Source organism: Myotis davidii, unplaced genomic scaffold (genome assembly GCF_000327345.1).
Source record: "Myotis davidii unplaced genomic scaffold, ASM32734v1 scaffold174, whole genome shotgun sequence".
NCBI lineage: Eukaryota > Metazoa > Chordata > Mammalia > Chiroptera > Vespertilionidae > Myotis > Myotis davidii.
Genome location: NW_006289087.1, coordinates 5,165,869 through 5,186,477, shown reverse-complemented (window position 1 = coordinate 5,186,477; position 20,609 = coordinate 5,165,869). Strand labels below are relative to the sequence as shown.

At 41.0% G+C, this 20,609-nt stretch overlaps 1 protein-coding gene across 1 annotated transcript in view; it reads right to left on the bottom strand.

Moving 5' to 3' along the window:
* GPATCH2 (G-patch domain containing 2) overlaps positions 1 to 20,609 on the bottom strand; it is a 79,148-nt gene that overhangs the window by 18,501 nt on the left and 40,038 nt on the right. The window contains exons 5-7 of the mRNA XM_006761340.2: positions 9,558 to 9,625; positions 6,015 to 6,054; positions 1,543 to 1,613 (exon numbers count right to left, since the gene is read on the bottom strand). Of these exons, the coding sequence (XP_006761403.1) occupies positions 1,543 to 1,613; positions 6,015 to 6,054; positions 9,558 to 9,625 (179 nt within the window). The remainder of the gene's footprint in view (positions 1 to 1,542; positions 1,614 to 6,014; positions 6,055 to 9,557; positions 9,626 to 20,609) is intronic.

The window sequence follows — 20,609 nt, the reverse complement described above, 5'->3', positions numbered from 1 at the left end:
ATTTGCCCACGGCTGATTTAGCCTCTGTGCTTCACAACAGTAAATGGCAAAAATCATGTAACTAAGGAAGAAGGTAAATTCCCCCCAAAGAAACACCCCCCCAAAACAGAACCCAGCACAAAAGGAAGGCCCTAACGTGATCTGCGTGATTCAGCACAATTGCTGTGCACTGTCAGTCTTTCTGTATGGATTCTTAGAACAATAAAGCCAATTATTACTATTGTTACGAACATTACACCAGTTAGTATTGGGCATCACTCAGTACATGTTGTGCTGACTTCCAATTGGGGAAGGCCACACTGAACGTTCTGGCCTCAGCAAAGGTTATGACCCAAGAAACAAGGTGAAATTATTTAATTGTATTTCTAATGAGGTGAAGGCAGAGCAAAAGGATCTGATATTCTTTGGGATAAATATATTGGTTTTATGTTGACTGTCCCGGATGTCCAACTCCGATTGCTGTTGAAGCATTCATTAGGTCTGTAAGATAGAACTGACGTTTTGCTTCGGCAGGTATCTAATGGGTTCTCAGCTGGGTTAGCTTGTACAACATGGTGTTTGAAAGCGATGGTGCCTACGTGGGGATCTGAACATCATGGCTAACACGGGAGCCATGGGATGCAACAGTGGCTGCTGAGGTCTGTTATTTTGTTCTGCTCAGGATTATGACAGCCATTTTTATCTAAATGAAAATTCAGTCTTCAGAATCACCACATGTAAACTTAGAAGCTATAGCACCTAAAGCAATAAACTGGGGCAAATTCTTTGCATTAAAGGAAAAAATAAAGAACATCGACTCAGTAATAGTAAATGAGCAAGAACCTAGAATCACTTTTTTAAAAGAATGTATTTTCTATATACCCGGTTAGATATTATAAGAATAAATAAGTATGTTGCTTTCTCATGGGGTCTAAGTACCATTTACATTTTTGGAAACAAGTTAACTCTACTCTTGAAAATTAAAAAGAAAATAATTATTCTAAACCCCAACCTAAAATCCATTAGTTGTGGGAGATAGAAATTTTCCTTTCTTTTAAAATCTTAGTCTTTGTTTTTCATCACCTTTTAAAAATAAACACAAGCCCATATATTTTAAAAAATAATAATAAATAAATAAAAATAAACACAAAATGGCATCTTTCTATTCATGGCATTTTAGTAATCCTAAAATATATTCTTATAAACGACACACAAAATATTTTAAGTCGGCTCTTTAGAACAGTGGTGGGCAAACTTTTTGACTCGAGGGCCACAATAGGTTCTTAAACTGGACATGAGGGCCGGAACAAAAGCATGGATGGAGTGTTTGTGTGAACTAATATAAATTCAAAGTAAACATCATTACATAAAAGGGTACGGTCTTTATTTTTTTTAGTTTTATTCATTTCAAACGGGCCGGATCCGGCCCGCGGGCCGTAGTTTGCCCACGGCTGCTTTAGAGCCAAAGGCAAGCCGACCCCCCTCACCTCGGGCATGTCACTGGCCTGTGAACAAGGGTAGGCGCGTCAGAGATCAGAGCGAGCGTGGTTTTGAGTTGCCTACCTGCTGGCCGTCTTCACAGAGCAGTTTTTCTTGTGTCCTCTCTCGGCTCGGCTGTCTCTCAGAAGCTGATGCTGTCCAAAGAGTTAAGACAAAGTTGCAGACACAGAAACGCGTTCATTGTATTGTTTTGTGCGCGGAAAAGTGTTCTCATTCACAGGGAACTCTTCCTTCACTTGCATCACTTTTTTTTCCCTACTGACTTCTCATGAACAGAGACTACTGCTGAGGCTGAAGATGCCACCAAGACCCTTGCGGAAATGTCCCTCAGAGCTGGCGATCGGGGGCTTCCCTCAGGGCCCCGAGCTGGAGGTCTAGGACTCAGTTCCAGCCCCGTTCTTGGTTGCGGTCCTGGTGGGAGTCGGGGAACCTCTGTCCACAGCCTTCACCGCTGCACCAACTCGGACCTATCTGAGGCTTTGCCACCTAGGCCGACGTAAATGACATATCATCTTCTCTGTATTTACTGGCCTAACAAGGAAATACACTGAACACATTGTGTTTTCAAAGAAATTATTTGCTTTCGAATAGATAACTAGAAGGAATGTATACTTGATTGCCATCTCAGAATGCCTCACCGTCCACTACCCTCTCACATTTACTTTAACTATTTGAAAAGAAGCAAAAAAGTCAATCCTCTTTACTGTGGGTTCACTCAGAAAACGATGATACAGCTAAAGAGAAGCTGTTCCCTGTTAGAGACCAACAGCAACAAAAAGGGAAATCTTAGGAGGAATAGCACAGGGCAGAGCGGGGTTCTCATGCCTACTGTGCCTGTCACACGTCTCTGAGTGGCAGTCACAGGCCTACCACTTACAGGCCGTGTCGACCTCAGGCAGAGGACTTCACCTCTCTGAGTCCCAGTCTCCATCTATAAAACGGAGATAACAGTAATATCTACCTGGAAGGCTGCTCTGTTAAATAAACCACGTGAGACCCGTAGCTCTATGACCATTAGACATGCTGAGAAAATGGTTCAAACACGACAATTACGATGATCATTAATGAGCCTGCTTATCAGTGGGCATTGTCTGACCAGCATCAATGACTTTTAGTGAAAGAACTGCTTTGAACTGTCCCACGGCATCATTCAGAACCAGTTAGTAGCAGCATTTGGTCGTCTTGGAGAAGGTATGGACCTTAATTAGATCACCAAGAATACAGTTAGATCTTTCCTTCTTTCAGGACTGCCTTCACTAAGTAAATACATATTAAATTTCTCTTAAATATCGACTTCTTCCAGCCCACCACCACCAGCCTGGTCCAGGCACCATTTCCTCTCCCTGGTAACAGCCTCCCAAGCGCCTCCCTGCCCCCAACTCATCCATTCTCCCCCTGCAGCCAGGAATTCTAAACTGAGGTCTGATTCCGCAGTCTCCCCAGATAAGCCCCACATTCTTGTACAAGGCATTCGCGACCCTTCACCATTCAATTACATTCCTAGACTCGTCATTTATTACACTTCCTCCTCCCCACCACCTCACCTCTTTACTTCTACAATACATATCCCAGCCACACTGAACATTTTAGTTTGGGGAGTGGGTCACGTTCTTGCTCCCTTTCGCCCTTTGCTTCCGTTATTCGATCTGCCTGCATAGCCAAGGTCCAGCAACGTGTCTGGATTCTTTTTATTGCTCAATATATATTTGTTGAATGAATAAATAAATGAGATAAGGAAGTAGGGAGGGAGATCCTGTATCTGATATGTAGCTGAAGCCGCATCTCATCATTTACTACTTAGAGAAAAGAGCAACCATTTATCTTAAGTCCATTAATCTGAAAGTGTTTCCATTTCGAAACACTTCGTACCATGGAAACGAATTTGTTTCTGAAAGTTAAAAAAAAAAGTTAATTACTTTGGCATTTCTAAGTCTAGTGTCTTTTAAAAAACATATATATGTGTATATACAAACCAACATTTGTGACACAGATAGCTAGAGGTGGCATGATGAAATCTCTCCCTCCACCTTAAATTAATGGTAGTAGTTAACTTTCCTAATTTTAAGATAAAAGACAGATATATGAACTCTATACTTGAGGTTTGTGTTAAATCAGTTAAACAAAGAACTCAAAATCCCTAACACAATATTCTGAGAGAAGAAGAGAATTCTATAGTTTAGTTTTTAAAAAATGTGACTACAGTGACCAAAATAAATATTGTGTTTTGGCCAATATTGGGTTGGCTAGTGCTCAGAGGGACCCTCTTGGGAACTTAAATGAAACAGCACCTCTATGAACTCCAACATCAGGGCTCCTTCTATTAGATTCATATGGGGATTTCTTTCCTTCCTCACATCTTTGGCTTCCACGGGCTTTACTTATAAAAAGGGACAAATATTGGAATTATTTAATACAATGCACCTGTACTAGGCATCCATCACAAAACTCTCACTTTATCACTAAAATTATAAATCTGGGTGTAACTGCAAATTTACAATCAAACTCGGGGAAAAAAGATAGAATTGGATCTTTGGGTCATGAATTTAACAAATTAAGATGGGAACTTATATCTTTTAAGGGGCAACGGTGAAAAAATTAACCCAGAGTATTGCCAGCATGTAAAAAAAGCATATATTTGTATCTGAAAAAGCCCCAGCAGGTGTATGCCACGCCCCATAGAATGAAAACGGGGGTGGGTGGGTCAGGTCAGGAGTTCAGGGTCAGAGACAAGAATCCTTGAGCTCTGCTCTGGTAAGCAAGCTTAGGCAGGCGTTCGGCCTGGAGAAACGTGTCCTTTTGACTGGTAATTGTCTTGTTTCCTTGAACTCCTATCCGTGTCACAAGTGAGGTCCCTTTTCAGGTTCTGACTCAACAGTGTCAACTCTGATTACGAACAGAATTTCTGAATATGGTGCGAAGTGCTCCTTACCTTCCAACTTTCAGATTGCTGGACTTAGGCCAAACGGAGACACAAGCCCCTTATTAGTGACCTGCAGGTGTATATTGAAAAAGGACTCACATAAGAATTACATTAAAATTCATAAGCACAGAGCCTAGTACAATGTGAGGTTCACAAAAGGGATACAATTTTATTTACTTATTTTTTTAAATATTTTTATTGATTTCAGAGGAAGGAAGAGGGAGAGAGATAGAAACGAAACATCAGTGATAAGAAAGAATCATCCATTGGCTGAGGATCGAGCCTGCAACTTGGGCATGTGCCATGACTGGGAATCGAACCGTGACCTCCTGGTTCATAGCTCAACTCTCAACCCCTGAGCCACACCAGCTGGGCAGGCAACACAATTTTAAAAGTTGGTGCATGAAACCAGGAAGAAACGTGTTCCTTGGGGATCATGGTTGTTACTCTTATAGACAAGGGGCAAGGAGTTGCTGTGGTTACTCATGATACTTTTACAAGATTCTTAAAAGAGTCAAATCCCTAACAGGAAAGGAAGAAGCCAAGAGCAGAATTCTTACTCCACCGCAAACCTCTCTTTACTACCTGATATTCAGAATGCTTGGGGGGGTTTATATTGGCAGCCACTTGTCAGGTAGCTCCTCAGATGTCTGCAAAATAACGTCAAGCCTCCTCATAGCCAGCATCTCAGTGTCCTCAGCCTTAAAAAGGAGAACTCAGCAACTTCTAAACTATGCTCTGACTCAGTAAGCGACGTTTTTTCCTCTGTGGCCCTTAGAGGGTGTACAGCGCCCTCTGTGGTTTTCCCAAGCATCTATCATCATCCTGTGGTTATTGTTTCCTGGTCAGTACAGTAATGTTTCCAATTATCATTGCCAAGCCCAGCCCTTCTACCCACCCCCCTACTACTTACCAACCCTGAGGAGAAACGATCTCCATGGATTTGGGGTTTATCATTCCCATGTACTCCTTACATATCATATTCTTGACCCACTTAAATAATAAGTTTATCATCAATAATGAAAAAAAAAGCTTGGCCACAATGCCAAGTCTAAGATATCTATGCTTTATAAAACACATAAAAACTGTAAGCCCTAAACTACCTTAGCATGCCGCAGAGAACTAACTTTATGTGTAAAGTTAACTAAAGGGAACAACAGTTCTGACTAAGTCAACTGATCACTGTACTGCCAGGTGGACAAATAAGAGTAAATAAAACACATCCAGAAATATAACGTAACGTGTAGGAAACTATTGCCACCTTCTAAAGGGCAAGGACAAAAATATCCTCTTGCTGGCTGATCTCATTTAAATAACCTCAAATTACTTAAACATACGGACTATTTGGTGCCTTAACTTTGCAAAAAAACAGCAAGATGAACCCCAGAGTCTTCTCACAGAGGAGACAGGTGTGACTGAGGACGGTGGCAGGGGGGAACTCAGTGCTCACTGGGGCTCATTCATGTGGTCTGTGTATTAAGCGAGGACACAATTAATTCCTCTTAAGCTGAGATTTATATTTTTTTCTCGTAAAGCTGATCTACCGCCCTGAAGGGAAACAGTTAAGTATTTGAAGGAGACCCAGCAGCTTCCCTTGGATGGGAATGGTCCTTACCTGGCCGTGCTCGGTCCTGGCCCCCGGGCTGAACCAGTGGCTGCGGAGGAGAGAGGAGAGAGGTTAGCATGAACCTGACCCAAAGCGCGTGGTCCCCCGCCACCAGGCTGCAGGCTGTGGGAAATGTATGCGCCGCCAGCCACGGCGCCTGGAATAGGCTTTATTCTAATGGATAGTTCATGTAATTCTAGACTTACAGCAATTTGGACAGAAATGTAAGAGTGCTCACAACCCAGTAATTTTCAATTTAATAAGCAAACTCAGTTAGAATTAAATTTCCATTTAATTATGTTAACATAAACTGCTGGGACTGTATTCATTTTATGAATCAATTCTGGTTGTAAAATCTACAAATGCTATCATTTACCACAACTTAATTATGGCATCATTACAACAAATGATGACCTCTGGATTGGTGGGAGTCTTAAAAAACATTAAAAAATAAAAAAGAATCTGACATCGCCCGGCTATGCTCCACAAAGCCCTTGATGTGGATTTGGGAGCATCAGCTGAACATACCTGAACCCATTCATTCCAGGCTCATGACACCACCGGCCAGGAAATGTTAGCTATGCGCTGGGTACCAGGCTCAAGGTCACACATGGGTTATCTCATCCCAGTCTCACCACCTTCCGTGGTCCCCAAGCTCGGTCCCCCCGTGGTACAGGGCCCGTGTGGGCATGTCCAGGGACAGAGCTTGACATTCAGGAAATCAAATTCATCCCGCCTCCCTTACAGTACAGGTAGGCTTAAACAGGACCAAGAATCTGGCACAGAATAGTGATTTAAATACTAATTTTCTTCTCCACTTACACAGTGAGCAGAGTAATAGGCGAACTTTCATTCAGGGAATTTTAATCCCTAAATGTCATCAGAGACGTCAAAACCTGTGGGTAATATTTATCAGTCACCCCACCACCACAACCACCACCTAAAGGTGGAACATTCTAGCAAATATGAAATAGATGCTGAAGACATTTGTTTCTTTAACTGACTTTTGGTGGAGGACAGTGTTTGGCGTTAGAACAATCACATTACGTATAAAGTGGGGATGTGGTATCGCTGTGATTGCCTCAGAGAAGCAGGAAACACATTGAGGAGAGTGGCCCTTATGAAAAGACTCGAAAAGTAAAATGCGCTAACCAAATAAAGCATCCTCGTCATCATTATCTTGAAATGTTTATACCTAGTTTAATATTGGCAGCCACGTTCCGCATTTACATAAGGATTTTGTGAAAATGGCTGCTATGAGAAAGGACTGTTATTACCCTTATTCCATAACTAAAAATTAAGACATATGCAAGATAAACCACTCACCCAAGGGAATCATAGCCCATCAGAGGAGGAACTGATCCAGTTTATCGATGTATCACAACATAAAGTTCAAGCCACTCTCGCTGTATAGCAGTAGATGCTACATTTCAAAGTGTAACAGTATTCCCAGTGAACATAACCCACGATCCAGGCAAATCTGGCTTTAAGCAAACTCCATATTTACACAAAAGGTAAAATAAAAGCTATTTGCTTTATAAAGGAGTTCATCATAGGATTATAAGTAGATATATCCATGTGCATTTAAAGTAAGTGTCATTGTACATACAGTCCCTCAGGTAAATATCCCATACCTTACAAAGAAATGCCTTAAAATGAAATACACAATGTCCTGTTTTACATTCACACTTTCACCTCTCCATTCACTCAGTAATGCTTCCTGTCTGCCCGGCACTGTGCCATGGGTAACAGGTGAGAGAGAGGTACAGCACCTGTCTGCCCTCAGAGTTTTCACAGTCGTTACCAAAGGCATCTGTGGCTTAAAAAAACTCTAAATCTACTGGCTAGAGTTTTGGGTTTATAGCAGAACTGAAAATTAAGGATAAAATGTACGAGTCTTTTGGTTGTCATTCTGAGATGATAAATGCTTTACTCTGCTTCCCCTCCCCTCTTCTGTTCAAGGGATAATAGAAAGGTCTTATCCTATATAATAAAAGCCTAATATGCTAATTGTACAGTCATCTGTTCAACCAATCAAAGCATAATATGCTAATGATATGCTAAGGCTGCTCAACCACTCGCTATGACATGCACTGATCACCAGGGGGGCAGACAGTTGACCAGTTGGCCAATTGCTATGACGTGCACTAACCACCAGGGGGCAGACACTCCGAGTGGTAGGTTAGCTTGCTGCTGGGGTCTGGCCGATTGGGGCTGAGCGAGATGGGTCCGACACGCCCTGGAACCCTCCTGTGGTCCCTCCCTGGCTGGCCAACTTCCTGCATCTCTCCTCGGCCCTGAACATACACCAGTGGGGTCCCTTGGCCTGGCCTATGCCCTCTTGCAATCCGGCTGAGGGGCCCCCCACACACACCTCCAGTGCATGAATTTCGTGCACCAAGCCTCTAGTACAGCGGTTCTCAACCTGTGGGTCGCAATCCCTTTGGGGGTTGAACAACCGTTTCACAGGGGTCGCCTAAGACCATCGGAAAACACATATATAATTACATGTTGTTTTTGTGATTAATCAAGATGCTTTAATTATGTTCAATTTGTAACAATGAAATTGGGGGTCACCACAACATGAGGAACTGTATGAAAGGGTCGTGGCATTAGGAAGGTTGAGAACCACTGTTCTAGTAGAATCATAAAAATGAAGGAAATAAGCTATTAAAATGAATAGCTCTATAAAATTATATAAATAACATTTTACATCACATAAATTATACTTATATTAATCTATATAAAATAAGCTATACCTGAACTATAAATTTTATATTTATTAAAGAATGGATTTGAAAAATAGAATCCAATGGGTCCTAATATGATTGGCTGCCAGAAAAAATTCAATAATTAATTCATGTCTTTCCATAGTTTATGGCCTTTCTCAAGTTCAACCAACTCCAAAGGAGTCATATGGGACTGAGCCAAAGTATATAATGTATTTAAGCTCTTCCAACAAAGATGTATTTAGAAAAAGAATTAGCACCTAGAAATTTACCCAATAATTCATCCCAGTCAAAGCTCAATTGCTTAGTTTTTTGAATTATGTAGTGAATGAGTCTCTTCCTTTTGTTGCTAAATGGAAATACCTTATGGTCCCTCACAGCTGATGCTGGACACGAGCAGAGCGCGGAGAAGTCAGGAGAAAAAGTCACTTAGTCCTCATGTTAGCAAGTCAGACAGAATGGAGGAGAAGAGCTTGATGCTACTTCATGTAACAGAATTTAAGAGTCTCATGCTCTACCGACTGAGCTAGCCGGGCGCGGTCATGTAACAGAATTTAAATGTTTCCAGATAACAAGTGAATTTCCAATTCCACCACAAATAAAAGAAGAACTGTACTAAAAAAAACAAAAACCCTTTATTTAAATTTCTCCATGGGATGCATTGAAATAGTTGTTGCACCCCTGTCATGGGTCTATGATATTGACTCTTAAGATAGAACTAAGTTAAACCGCCTTCACCAGCAGTGGCTACCAATTTCCACAAAGAGAGATGCAGAAAACCCACAAGGAGGTTACACTCAGCATACAGTCAGCGGGCACTCACTCGTGGTGGTGAGAATCCGGGGAGAAGTGACCCATCCTCTTGTTACTGACTGAGCCCGGAGCGGTCCCCTGCAAGGAGAATTCAAACAGGAAACAGTCAGAGGTGCATTTCTAGAAAGACAGGGACGTATAGAGACAGGTCCACCTGAGCACATCCGCTCTGGAGTGGACAATCTGATAATAAGTCTCAACATCTAAACAAAATCTCACAGAGCAAAGGGCATTCCCAAGACCAATGTCTTTGTCATTCATTCCTAAATACAAAACTTTCTAAAGCTTTCCCACAAAGGTAGGAACTATCTGTGTATTTACATACAACAAAGTGTAATTACGCCAGAAAAAACAATATTTTCTTTACAAATCTGATAAAGAGCGAAAGGTTCAAAAGCATTTTCATAATGAAACCTACACCCATGGAGAAATAAATTCACAACTCTCCTGACAGAAGGCTCTCAAAGAGAGCATCAGCAACACCATGCAAGAATGAACCCACCATGACAATCAACCGGACAGAAACTTACATCAAAAGGCCCTGCTCTACTCCGAGGTAATAGAAATGCGATACCCCTGTAACTACAGAAGTGCCATTTAGAGTATAGACTGAAAAAAAGGCATGCTGAGGCGGGAAAAAGCCCACACTAACATTTTCAAATATGTACTTCTTCTTGGATCACTTGGGTAACAAGGAAGCCAGCGTACCGTCAGCAATCCCAAGAAATGCAAATATTGCAAACGTGCTCGGTCAAGGACACTAACAACCCTGAGGTCTGAGCACCGCCGGTCAACATGTGGCTCCTCTCCAGGGCTCCATCCCGCATTCGTCTCCAAATGCGGTTTTCACGCTCCTCCAGCGGGTATCCCTGGGATGCCGTAATCCATTCTCCGCACTGTGGCTGCCAGAAAAGCCAGCCGGGCCCATGTCATGCTTTGTTAAGGGTTCATGATCACATTATCTCCTGGTGGACCTGACACTTTTATTCAGTTTACAGTGTGTTCTATGTACAGGCAACTTATTTCCTTTGCCAGGGCTGCTGACAACCTTTTCCACACTGTATTAATCTTGTTTACTGACTTTATCTTGGTACAAATATCAGAAAACTGAACTTTTTATCTCAGAGAAAGAATAAATAGCGTGTTGACAGAAGCAGAAGCTATTTTCGGGGCTAAAATTGCTTGTTTACCTGAAGCTATACGTATGGGAAAAAATGTTTAGAGTCCTGCACGGGCTTGAAATACATAATCTAAAATTTAATAAATGGAGAAATTTCACATGCACCCATGTGATAAACTGCCTGATGGAAACAATGCAACTGAACACAATAAAACAGAATCTATAACTAATTTACCCTCACGATACAAATGTAAGCTTTCAACCTGATCAGAAATAATCAGAGTATGTATTTCTCAGAAATCAGACTTATATATAAAGCATAAGCTCAATCCAATTGCTGCAAGTAACTCACAAAAGATTTATAGTTGCCAATGTGAATATTTAAATGACTTTGCATGATCTACCTAGTACATGGTGCTTTAAAAAAAAAAAAAAGAAGCAAATATCCTGTCCTATTATTTCAAGCCAATTTTTGTTTTACTTTTAAAGATGTGCAAACAGGGACAGTTTCAATTTTTTTTAAGTGAAATTAAGCAACAGTGAAATCCATGCATGATGTCTTCTCAGGGTCAATGTCACTGGCCGGCCTCAGGGGTACAGAGTTCTTACAATGGGAACCTTGTGCCACTTCAGTCACGAGACGCCCTTTCTGAAAATTTGACAAATGACTTTAATAGAGATTTCAGCTTGTGGGAAGTAGCACGATGCTGGAGTGCCAGTACATTTTAAACTTGAAAGCATGTACTTACGGTGATGGCTTATTAGTGGATATTTCACAGTATTAGAAAATGTCAAGAATCATACTTACAGAATTCTTTCTAAAAATTTACAATTGAGGGTAGGAGAATAATCTTTATAAAAATACAATGAAGCAATTTTAAACATCAGATCGAAGTGTTCACTTCTAGCAAATAATCAAGTATGGTCACTATTTTATTTCCCCCCAAATATGCCTCCCAGTCATTCCAGAAATGTCTCAGAAAGAAATCACAAATTATAAAAACCATATCTGTTTAAATAGCCAATACAATATTCACATGTAAACATTTCATTACCAATATTCACTATCATTATCAATATGACAATTTCATTATCAATATGGTAAAGTTTATCTGTTAGAAAACGTAGCTTTCATCCCAACATTAGGTAGGGAACAGGTAGTCTGTCCATGAGAAGGAGTCTCAGCACAATCCAGTTCTTGTTATTTGTTAAAACACTGGAGACAATCATTTATATAATTAGCTAATATTTACTGATGATAGTCTTAGACATCACACTGTGTGCCCTGAATTCTTATGATTCATTTGTTAAATATTACTACATCAGTAGTGACTACAATGCTAAATAAAGTAGGTATATTTCTTTTCATTACCTATGTTTATTACACAAATTATTAAATAAAAAAACAAACATAACTCAAAGCTAGAAAGGGATGGATGGTCTCTAGATAACATAACTTTTAGGTCAACTTCCAGCCTTTTTAGGTGGTGAAATAAACTGGAATGCTAAAAGACCATCTGGGTCTTAAGTTTTTGCTATTGTTATTTACAATCAAGTTATCAACCTTAGAAAGTAGGAATGTAGTAGTGATAGATGAAAATGTAATAACCAGTGTACCAGTACCATAAAAATTCATAAAGTTCATAAGTACCACTGTGGGAAATTTAGCTATATGATATAAATAATAACTTCTTTTTCAATTTTATTAGAGACATTAAAAGCAATTTCTTATTCTTTCTAGCACTAAATTATTAACACCAATTTCAGGATTTTCATCAAAAGATAAACAGAACAGTTGCCTTTATCTCACTTTCACTTTATAATTATTGAATCCACTGCATCCCATCCCATCCTTCTACAATTAGATAGTTGAATATCTGACTTCCCAAATCAGGCAACTGAACCCCAACGGACTTCTGGGATTAGTAAAGAGCTTCTTCAATATGGGAGTACTCCGCTCATATTCTTCTTCAATATGGGGATACTCCACTCATATTCTTTGTCAATATGGGGGATATTCCACTCATATTCTTCAATATGGGCGATTCTGTACTCATATCTTCTTCAATATGAGAATACTCCACTCATATTTTTCTTCAATATGGGGCTACTCCATTCATATTCTTCAATATGGGTGATTCTCTACTCATATTCTTTAATATGGGGGATATTCCACTCATATTCTTCTTTAATATGGGGGATATTCTATTCATATTCTTCTTCAATATGGGGATACTCCACTCATATTCTTGACAATTAAGAATCCCTCTGTAAACTAATGAAGTGCTATGTCTCCATACATTTGCCAGAAGCCATCATCCTTACTTCTCTTCAACTCTGTTCTCGTTTCCATTTGCATTTCATCCTGCTTCGGTGTCCACACTGACGAACACTGGGGCAGCGGCTGCCACTCAGCAGGGAGCTTTCAGTTTTGAGAGGCCTGGGCCTCCAGGCCGGAGGGAGACAGGCCTGAGCCCTGCCAGGTGGCCAAGCCCCACAGTCCCCGGCTCCTGGGGGGGACCATCATTCATTTGACTCCATTCCTTTGAAGAGACAAACCAGCCTTTAAAGTTTAGTGGGCTCCGCAATGAAGGCCCCCTGGTGCCTTCGACAAACGTGTCAGTCAAACGCAAGTGACAGATATGAAGGAAAACAACTCAAAGGAAACAGGCTTAAAAATAGGACTTTCAACCAGGGGGCTGGGAGAAGGGGAGGAGAGCGGAGGCAGAGAAACTGGAGTTGCTCGGCTGCCTGCACACAGATCGCCAGTAAAACCTGAGAAGGTAATCGGATAAATACTTTGCAGTAAATGATAATAACTGCTAAAATGAATGCGTGAAATAGTTAACCTTTTTAACCCCATACACAAATAGAAAGATTTCGCTAAAGTATTTCAAATGAGGGCCCCTGAGTTTTATAAGTTGGTGAAAAGTTTGTTATGTGGTAGCTGGGAGAATGAATAAAATATTTCCCATGTCATCTAGTCTCACATATAATATTGCAGAATGGTCACAATTCACAACAGGCACAATCTCTATGGGGATGTTCAAGAAAATAACAGTAGAATTCCCTTTAAAGCAGCATACAAAAACGTAAAAATTCCTGTAGAATTACTGTTAAGGCAAATGCAAAAAACCCAAGGACTCAGGTAGCATAAAGGGGTCCCACTTATGAGATTACAGGGAAACGAAGCAGGTATCTGATGTAGGGGAACAAGGAGACAGAACCTCTCCGAGCAGGGGGGCGCATACTCTCTCCCAGCTCAGTCCATCGGAACCAGCTCCCCAAACCCGACTCTGCTGTCCACGTGACAGTTTCCCATTCCAGAGCCGTCCAGGCTCGACCCTGGGAGTCAAATTAAAACCAGCGAGAAACGCATGGAAAGCACTGCCTAGTCCGATCCCTGCTTTCCAACGCACACCTTCTCTCTACTCTAGCTCCTTAGGCAGTAACTCTCCTTGTTCCAAAGCCAAAACGGCCCCACTTGGTACAACTCAGCAGGTGCTTACTAGTTACCTACTGTGTGAGTAAAATTACGTTCTAATTTATATATAACAAATAGTATGTGGTAATAGGAGTCATCTTAGTTACACTGTTACACTGAACTAATCTTTCTTTTTAAAAATACGTTTTTTCTTGATTTCAAAGAGAAGGAGGGAGAGGGAGAGAGAGAGAGAAACATCCATGATGATGAGGGGGAATCATTGATCGGCTGCCTCCTGCACGCCCCCTGATGGGGGTCGAGCCTAAAACCCGGGCATGTGCCCTGACCAGGAATCGAATGGTGACCTCCTGGTTCATAGGTTGATGCTCACCCACTGATCCACACCAGCCAGGCTTAAACTTTTTGATGTCATGATAAAGTTTTATGTTAAGGAACCCCTCTAATTCCAAGATAATTTTTTAAGAATAAAATATCAGTAAAGAATTCACGTAGAAATTCGTACTTTAACTTCCTTTGTCTAGATCTCTATTAAAGGAAAATGTGGGTTTACGCAGTGCACCAGGGACAATCCCCTCACCAGCTTCAAGAGACTGTCCTAGGTGCCTGCAGCGTGATGGTGTGCGTGTGAGGTGCAGGACGCCAGGGAAGGGCCACCGTAAATCCTGACTTATCAGGAGCTTTGGCGACAGATAGCATCCTCCTAGAAGGAATATTCAGGAAGACGATCATTTCTAAGGACAAGTGAATTTCCTGAGATTCCAAAAACGGTTCACTAAATGACTAAATTTATACCCTGTAAGTTGGTTTTCCAACTAAGAAAATGCCTCAGTGTTTGGAATTTTCTAAAATCGAATAACCTTACAGAAAAGTATACAAAGTTTCCATCATCATTCCTATTTTTTTTAATATACCAATATTGACCAGCAATCTTGCTCTTATCAGCAGAGCTCACAGAGACTTTGAGGGGAAAAACCTCTTCCTAGGATCTATGCGGCATCTTATATTCATGGCCTTTGTGTTACCTAAATTATGCTGAAGTGGATATAACACAGGAGGTGAATCTGATAATTTTTAACCTGAGTCAAGGTTAAGGGCTCCAAATTGTGCAGTTATATGTTTATTAAGCAGTCTTTAATCACCCCGTGGAGGGATGTAAGCATAAATGAACCAACAGCAAAAAGTGTGATAATGACCACTATGGCCATCAAGAATGCATGTAGTTAGTAGAAATATTATTGTCATTAATGATAACGACACTGCTGCTATTCTTTATAGCTCTAGCCTACCTATAAGGAGTGTTCACAGGCAAGGTGGCTACAGTGCACAGGCACTGACTCTCAAATACTAGATGCAGAAACTGACGCTCCCTGGAGTGAGGGCACGTGCCCGGATCATAGCACTGCACAGAGCTGGACTTGAACCTCAGTTGTCCTGCTCATAGCCCACTACCCTCCCCCTACAGGGCACCACACACCAGAGACAATTACCCTGAACACGTGTGTTCTGTGTTTGGGGACCGGCCACAGGAGATGCAGGCTGAATCTCCCTTATCATAGTTTCACTCTCGTGGGCCAAAAATAATTACAGGAAAATTCCAGAAATAAGCAATTCCTAAGTTTTAAATCGCGCCCTGATCTGAGCAGCGGGAGGAAATCTGGGGCTGACCCGTCCAGGGTGGACGTGAGTCACCATCCCTTTGCCCTTTGGATGGGCTGTCAGGGGGTCTAAGTGCTGGGTTCAGTCCCTCTTATAGCAGCCTAAGCTACATGGCTACACCTACATCACCATGCCCACATCACTCTCCGCCCTATGCTCATCACACGCCCTTATGTATCATCTCACATCAACACAATAGGAAGGGTGAGTACAGGACAGTAAGGTATTGAAAAAGAGGCCACATTCACATAACTTTTATCACAGTGTATTTTAATTGCTCAATTTTACTATTAGTGGTTGTTGTCAATCTCGCTCTGTGCATAATTTATAATTTAAGCTTTATCATAGGTAGGGATGTACAGTATGTATTGGGTTTGGTACTATCTGTGGGTTCAGGCACCCACCAGGGGTCTTAGAACATGTCCCCTGTGGGTAGCGGGGGGGGCAACTTTATGTTCCCGGGAGATCTCCACCCTAGAACACTGTGCTCCTTCCCTGTGACCCTAGGGTGGCCCTGGGCAGTGGTAAGCATAGCGAGCTGGTGGCTCAAACAGGGCTGTCAGCCCGTGTTAGGGACACACTGACAAGAATGACCGATGGCGCCGCTACTCGTCATTGAGGCCGAAGCGATGAAACACGGAAAAACTGAGCCAGAGAGGAGTCAACACGTTCCTAATGCGAGTACGCACAGGAACTTGAACATTAGAGAACGCGGGCCATGTTTTCCGTCAGAGGCAGGCATCCGTGCCAGTGTGAGATTACACCTTATACCAGAGGGTTTCCTAAAGAACCAAAAAGCAAGAAATCAGAGGGAATGGAGCCCAGCGAGCACAGGGCTCTCTCTCCTGTCCCCTGGGGATGAGCCTTCGCAGCAGGAGTCCTGCGTGGAAGATGCTAACCTTGCAGCTGCCGGCCTCCGGGAAGCGGCCAGTGGAGACAGACTGGGGGGTCTGGAGTGGCCTTAGGACATTCTCACGTGACAGTAGCTCACATCTCTCTCTCAAAGAATCGTCCAAATGCAAAGGGGACTAAACTGGTGATGGTTTAGAAATATGCAGACACATACATGCAACATAACATTAACAATCGTGTTTGTCATCTAAGAGTAAACAATGTGATTATTTTAAATCTTCAAACAGCTGTTTTCCCAGTTAAAACAAGTCAGCATTAATAATGAAGAATTTAGAATTATTGGCCTCTTAGGGTAATAATACCTCTAGTAAGTGCATACATTCTCATTTCCAGTATACAGAGATAATGATCTAAATGCATTCATAGGAAAGAATAATCTACATAATTCAGAATCAAATATGGCAACACGGTTTTGTCATACTGCCCCTATGCCATAACTTCTTCTGGAGTAGCGGATTAAAAATGAACCGGCTCAGAGTGAGGGCCCATAGTGACTGAAGTAGGAGTTTCACTTTCCCAGTGTCAGCAGCGAGCTGTGAGTGGCCTCTGCTGGCTGACCACGGCTTCCTAACTCACTCATCGATGATGCTCGCAGGGCTGTGGGCTTCAGGAAAATAAGGAATGTCCACAAACGTATATAAAGCCCACTGTGGACACAGACCAGGCAAAGTAATAAACACACTGTGCAAACGATGGTCTGAAATACTTTACAGTTTCATCCCACTGCGACCTACTTCTTTGCACTCAAAATCCACACCACTTCCAAAATTCTAATTTATATGCCATGATAGTTGAATTATCTTAATTCATATCAAGCAATTCACAATTATACTTAAAAATAAACACTTTCTGGAAGCTCATCACAAAAAACACACTTTTTCTCAAATTAAGAGTATAGTTAGGTATGGCAAACTGACTCTGCAGAGAAGTACAAGGAAAGACTGAATTAAAAAAAGTCTTTTAAAGCATGCGTGACTTTAAAAAAGGCATGAATGAATAATTGTTTATGAAGGTACTATCCTGGATATATAGTGTAGCAAACCATTTTTAAAGATTTCTACATTGTTGCACCTGTGTTTGGGTAGAAGTAATTTTATATCCAAACCTTAAGAAGTTGAAACCTTAGTAGTGTTAGGTAATGTTTATTCAGTAATCATAATAGAGAAGAGAAAAATTTTTTTCCCATTTTTTGCTCAGTAGCTCTCTATGAATAAAAATCTCGTGTGTGTGATAGAATTTGTAATTTCTTATTTATCTATTCCAACATAAAATTACATACGATTCGCTTTGTACGCTACCCAATCTAGCCACTTAAAAAATATACCCCATTGAAAGTTATTACCAAATATGCCTAATGATGTCAAAAGGTGACTACATTTATTTTTAAAAATTATTGTTCTCACCTGTGACCATTTCCAGTCTATTTCAACACTCATTTCAGAATTCCGTCCCATTATCTCGCCTGCTCACCACTGTTCCCGGGGTGAGCTGGCTGACATCCTAGATAACCCCCAGCATGCGGGACACCACTGGGACTGCCACCCTGCCCCGCAGGGGCCCTGGTTACTGGCCTGAAACGTATAGCACGGGACGCAGCCACTGCCGGAAACTTGTTTATAAAAACCCTCCCAGCTCCCTGGACACTCAAACCGTTTTTTAAAGGCAACGTTCAACTACTTAAAGGAATTTCAGATAATAAAGCAAAACTCTAATGAGTGTTCTGAAGCCTCCCCTCCAATTTCTCACAATTCTGCAGAAGTTTTTAAAAAAAAAAGTCACATATATATATATAAACAGAATCTCGAAAATGTTTTCTTGTTGGAGCTCAGCTTATTCAGAGTCTGTTCTATTAAGGATGGGACTTAACAACAAACAAAAAAGGATACTCAACAGTTCACATTCCTAATGAGAATTTCGACACAGGGGAAAGCTTGGTGCATGTGAAATTTTTTTTTTTTTTTTTGTAGTCAAAGAGGTCAGGGGGTTACATGGCAGTGAAGATAATTATGATATTCAGCAATCACAACTGATACCATAAACTTATTACCATAGCTCTTGGGCAAAAACTCTACAGTGTACATTAAAAACTTGAAGAAAGTAAGCAGACTAGGAATACTAAGCACTTAGTGATAAATTGCTTAAATTACTCGGAATTACATGGTCAACATTTCAGTAGCTAAAACACCTTTCTCTCTGTATTCATTATTTGACACTTCATCAGAGCATTTTCAGCTGTGCATCTACCTTTCTGACCTGCATATTTATTTTTCCTGTCTTTCCAATTGTGGAAACTTATGAGATATAAAACATAGTAAATAAAGAAGCCACGTTGTCTTGTGCCTCGCTACATTTACGAAATGGCAACAGCCCTTTGAAGACACTCACAAACAGAAGACTTATACGTAAACACCTTTCCAATTGATCCAAAATAAAAAGTGAAGCATTCCAAACTTTACTAGTTTAAGCTTTTCCACCGTTTTTACAGCAAAGTTCCGCATAATGTCTATCATATTTTTCAACCTGCACGTTGTAAGATCGATAGTGACAAAGACATCGTCTTGCTAAGGTGGGAAAACAAATCAACAAGGTGCAGGCCAGTGAGCACAGAGGGGAGACCATCCACCAGGTTTAACAACATAAACTGGAACTCAGGACGTTCCTCAGTTTTCTCCTTTTCTCCCATAGAATGTTATCCGTAGGCACAGAAGAGCATAATGGTTAAAGGTGTGGGTATTGGGGCCAGCTCGCCTGAGTCCAAACCACGGTTCGTCCACTTTTCAGTTAGTCCTATGGCAAACTCAACTGCCTCGTCTATAAAATGGGGGTAAAAATAAGACCTATTTTATAGGTGCTCTGAGAATTAAATGAGATAACCTGTAAGGTACATAGATCAGTGTCAACTATCATGTTGTGTATGTATTGTCTGAAAGTTTAATGCAAGATATAGTCTCAGTAATGACATGGCAATAACTATTACAGTAGATGTAGCAGGAATAAGGGCTTTTGTAGGGTTGGTGGTATCTGGAAACTGGGCGGGCATGCAAACCGAGGAATGGAGCCATCGAAGAAGTTGATTCCTGGGGCCATTATTACCCTTGCAGTGAATTCCTCAAAACAGTCTTGGTTAGGGCTTATGAAAATCAGAGCAGTTGCTTCTCACGCACATATCAGAAATATTTAATATTCGCATATTAAATATTCGCAACACCCTGGATTATAAAGAAGAGTTACTTTACAGATTAAGTTGAAACTACATGGTAGCCAGGCTACATCACAAAACTGAAGTCAGTAATTTCCACAAAGACATTATTAGTGACTACACAGGCTGCTGCTTTCCTGATGCTTTTCAATTAGTGTAAAGGTCATGAGTTTAAATAAAATAGAGTTAAGTATCTTATCTGTAATAATGGTCTCTAAATTGAATGTTTTACAGCTGATTTGCCAATTCTGAGAGCCTAAAAGAAACTTGAATTAGCAGACCATGCGAATGCCTGGTATTGAAGTCATACAGAGAATGAACGCACCTCTTCCCATGTACACACACACACTTGCTTTCTTTGATTTTACACAAAATAACAATGAAAAACCTTGAAGGCTTCTATGCCCACACACAACAGAGGTAATTTCTCTCTCCACTTTGAATTCCTGTATTTCTTTTCTATCACATACCAGACTGTCCTATGATAGTTACATGTACATGTTTATCTCTAAGAGCATAGTTTCCTCAAAAGCAGTGGCTATCGAGTGAACACGGATACTCTGTATACAAAATTCTGTCCACTGCCACCCACCCACCTTCTCGCTACTATAATATCTTTTTTTAAAAAAATACATACTTTTTAAATTTCAGAGAGGAAAGGAAAAGGAGAGAGAGAGAGAGAGAGAGAGAGAGAGAGAGAGAGAGAGAGAAAAATAAAACATGAGAGAGA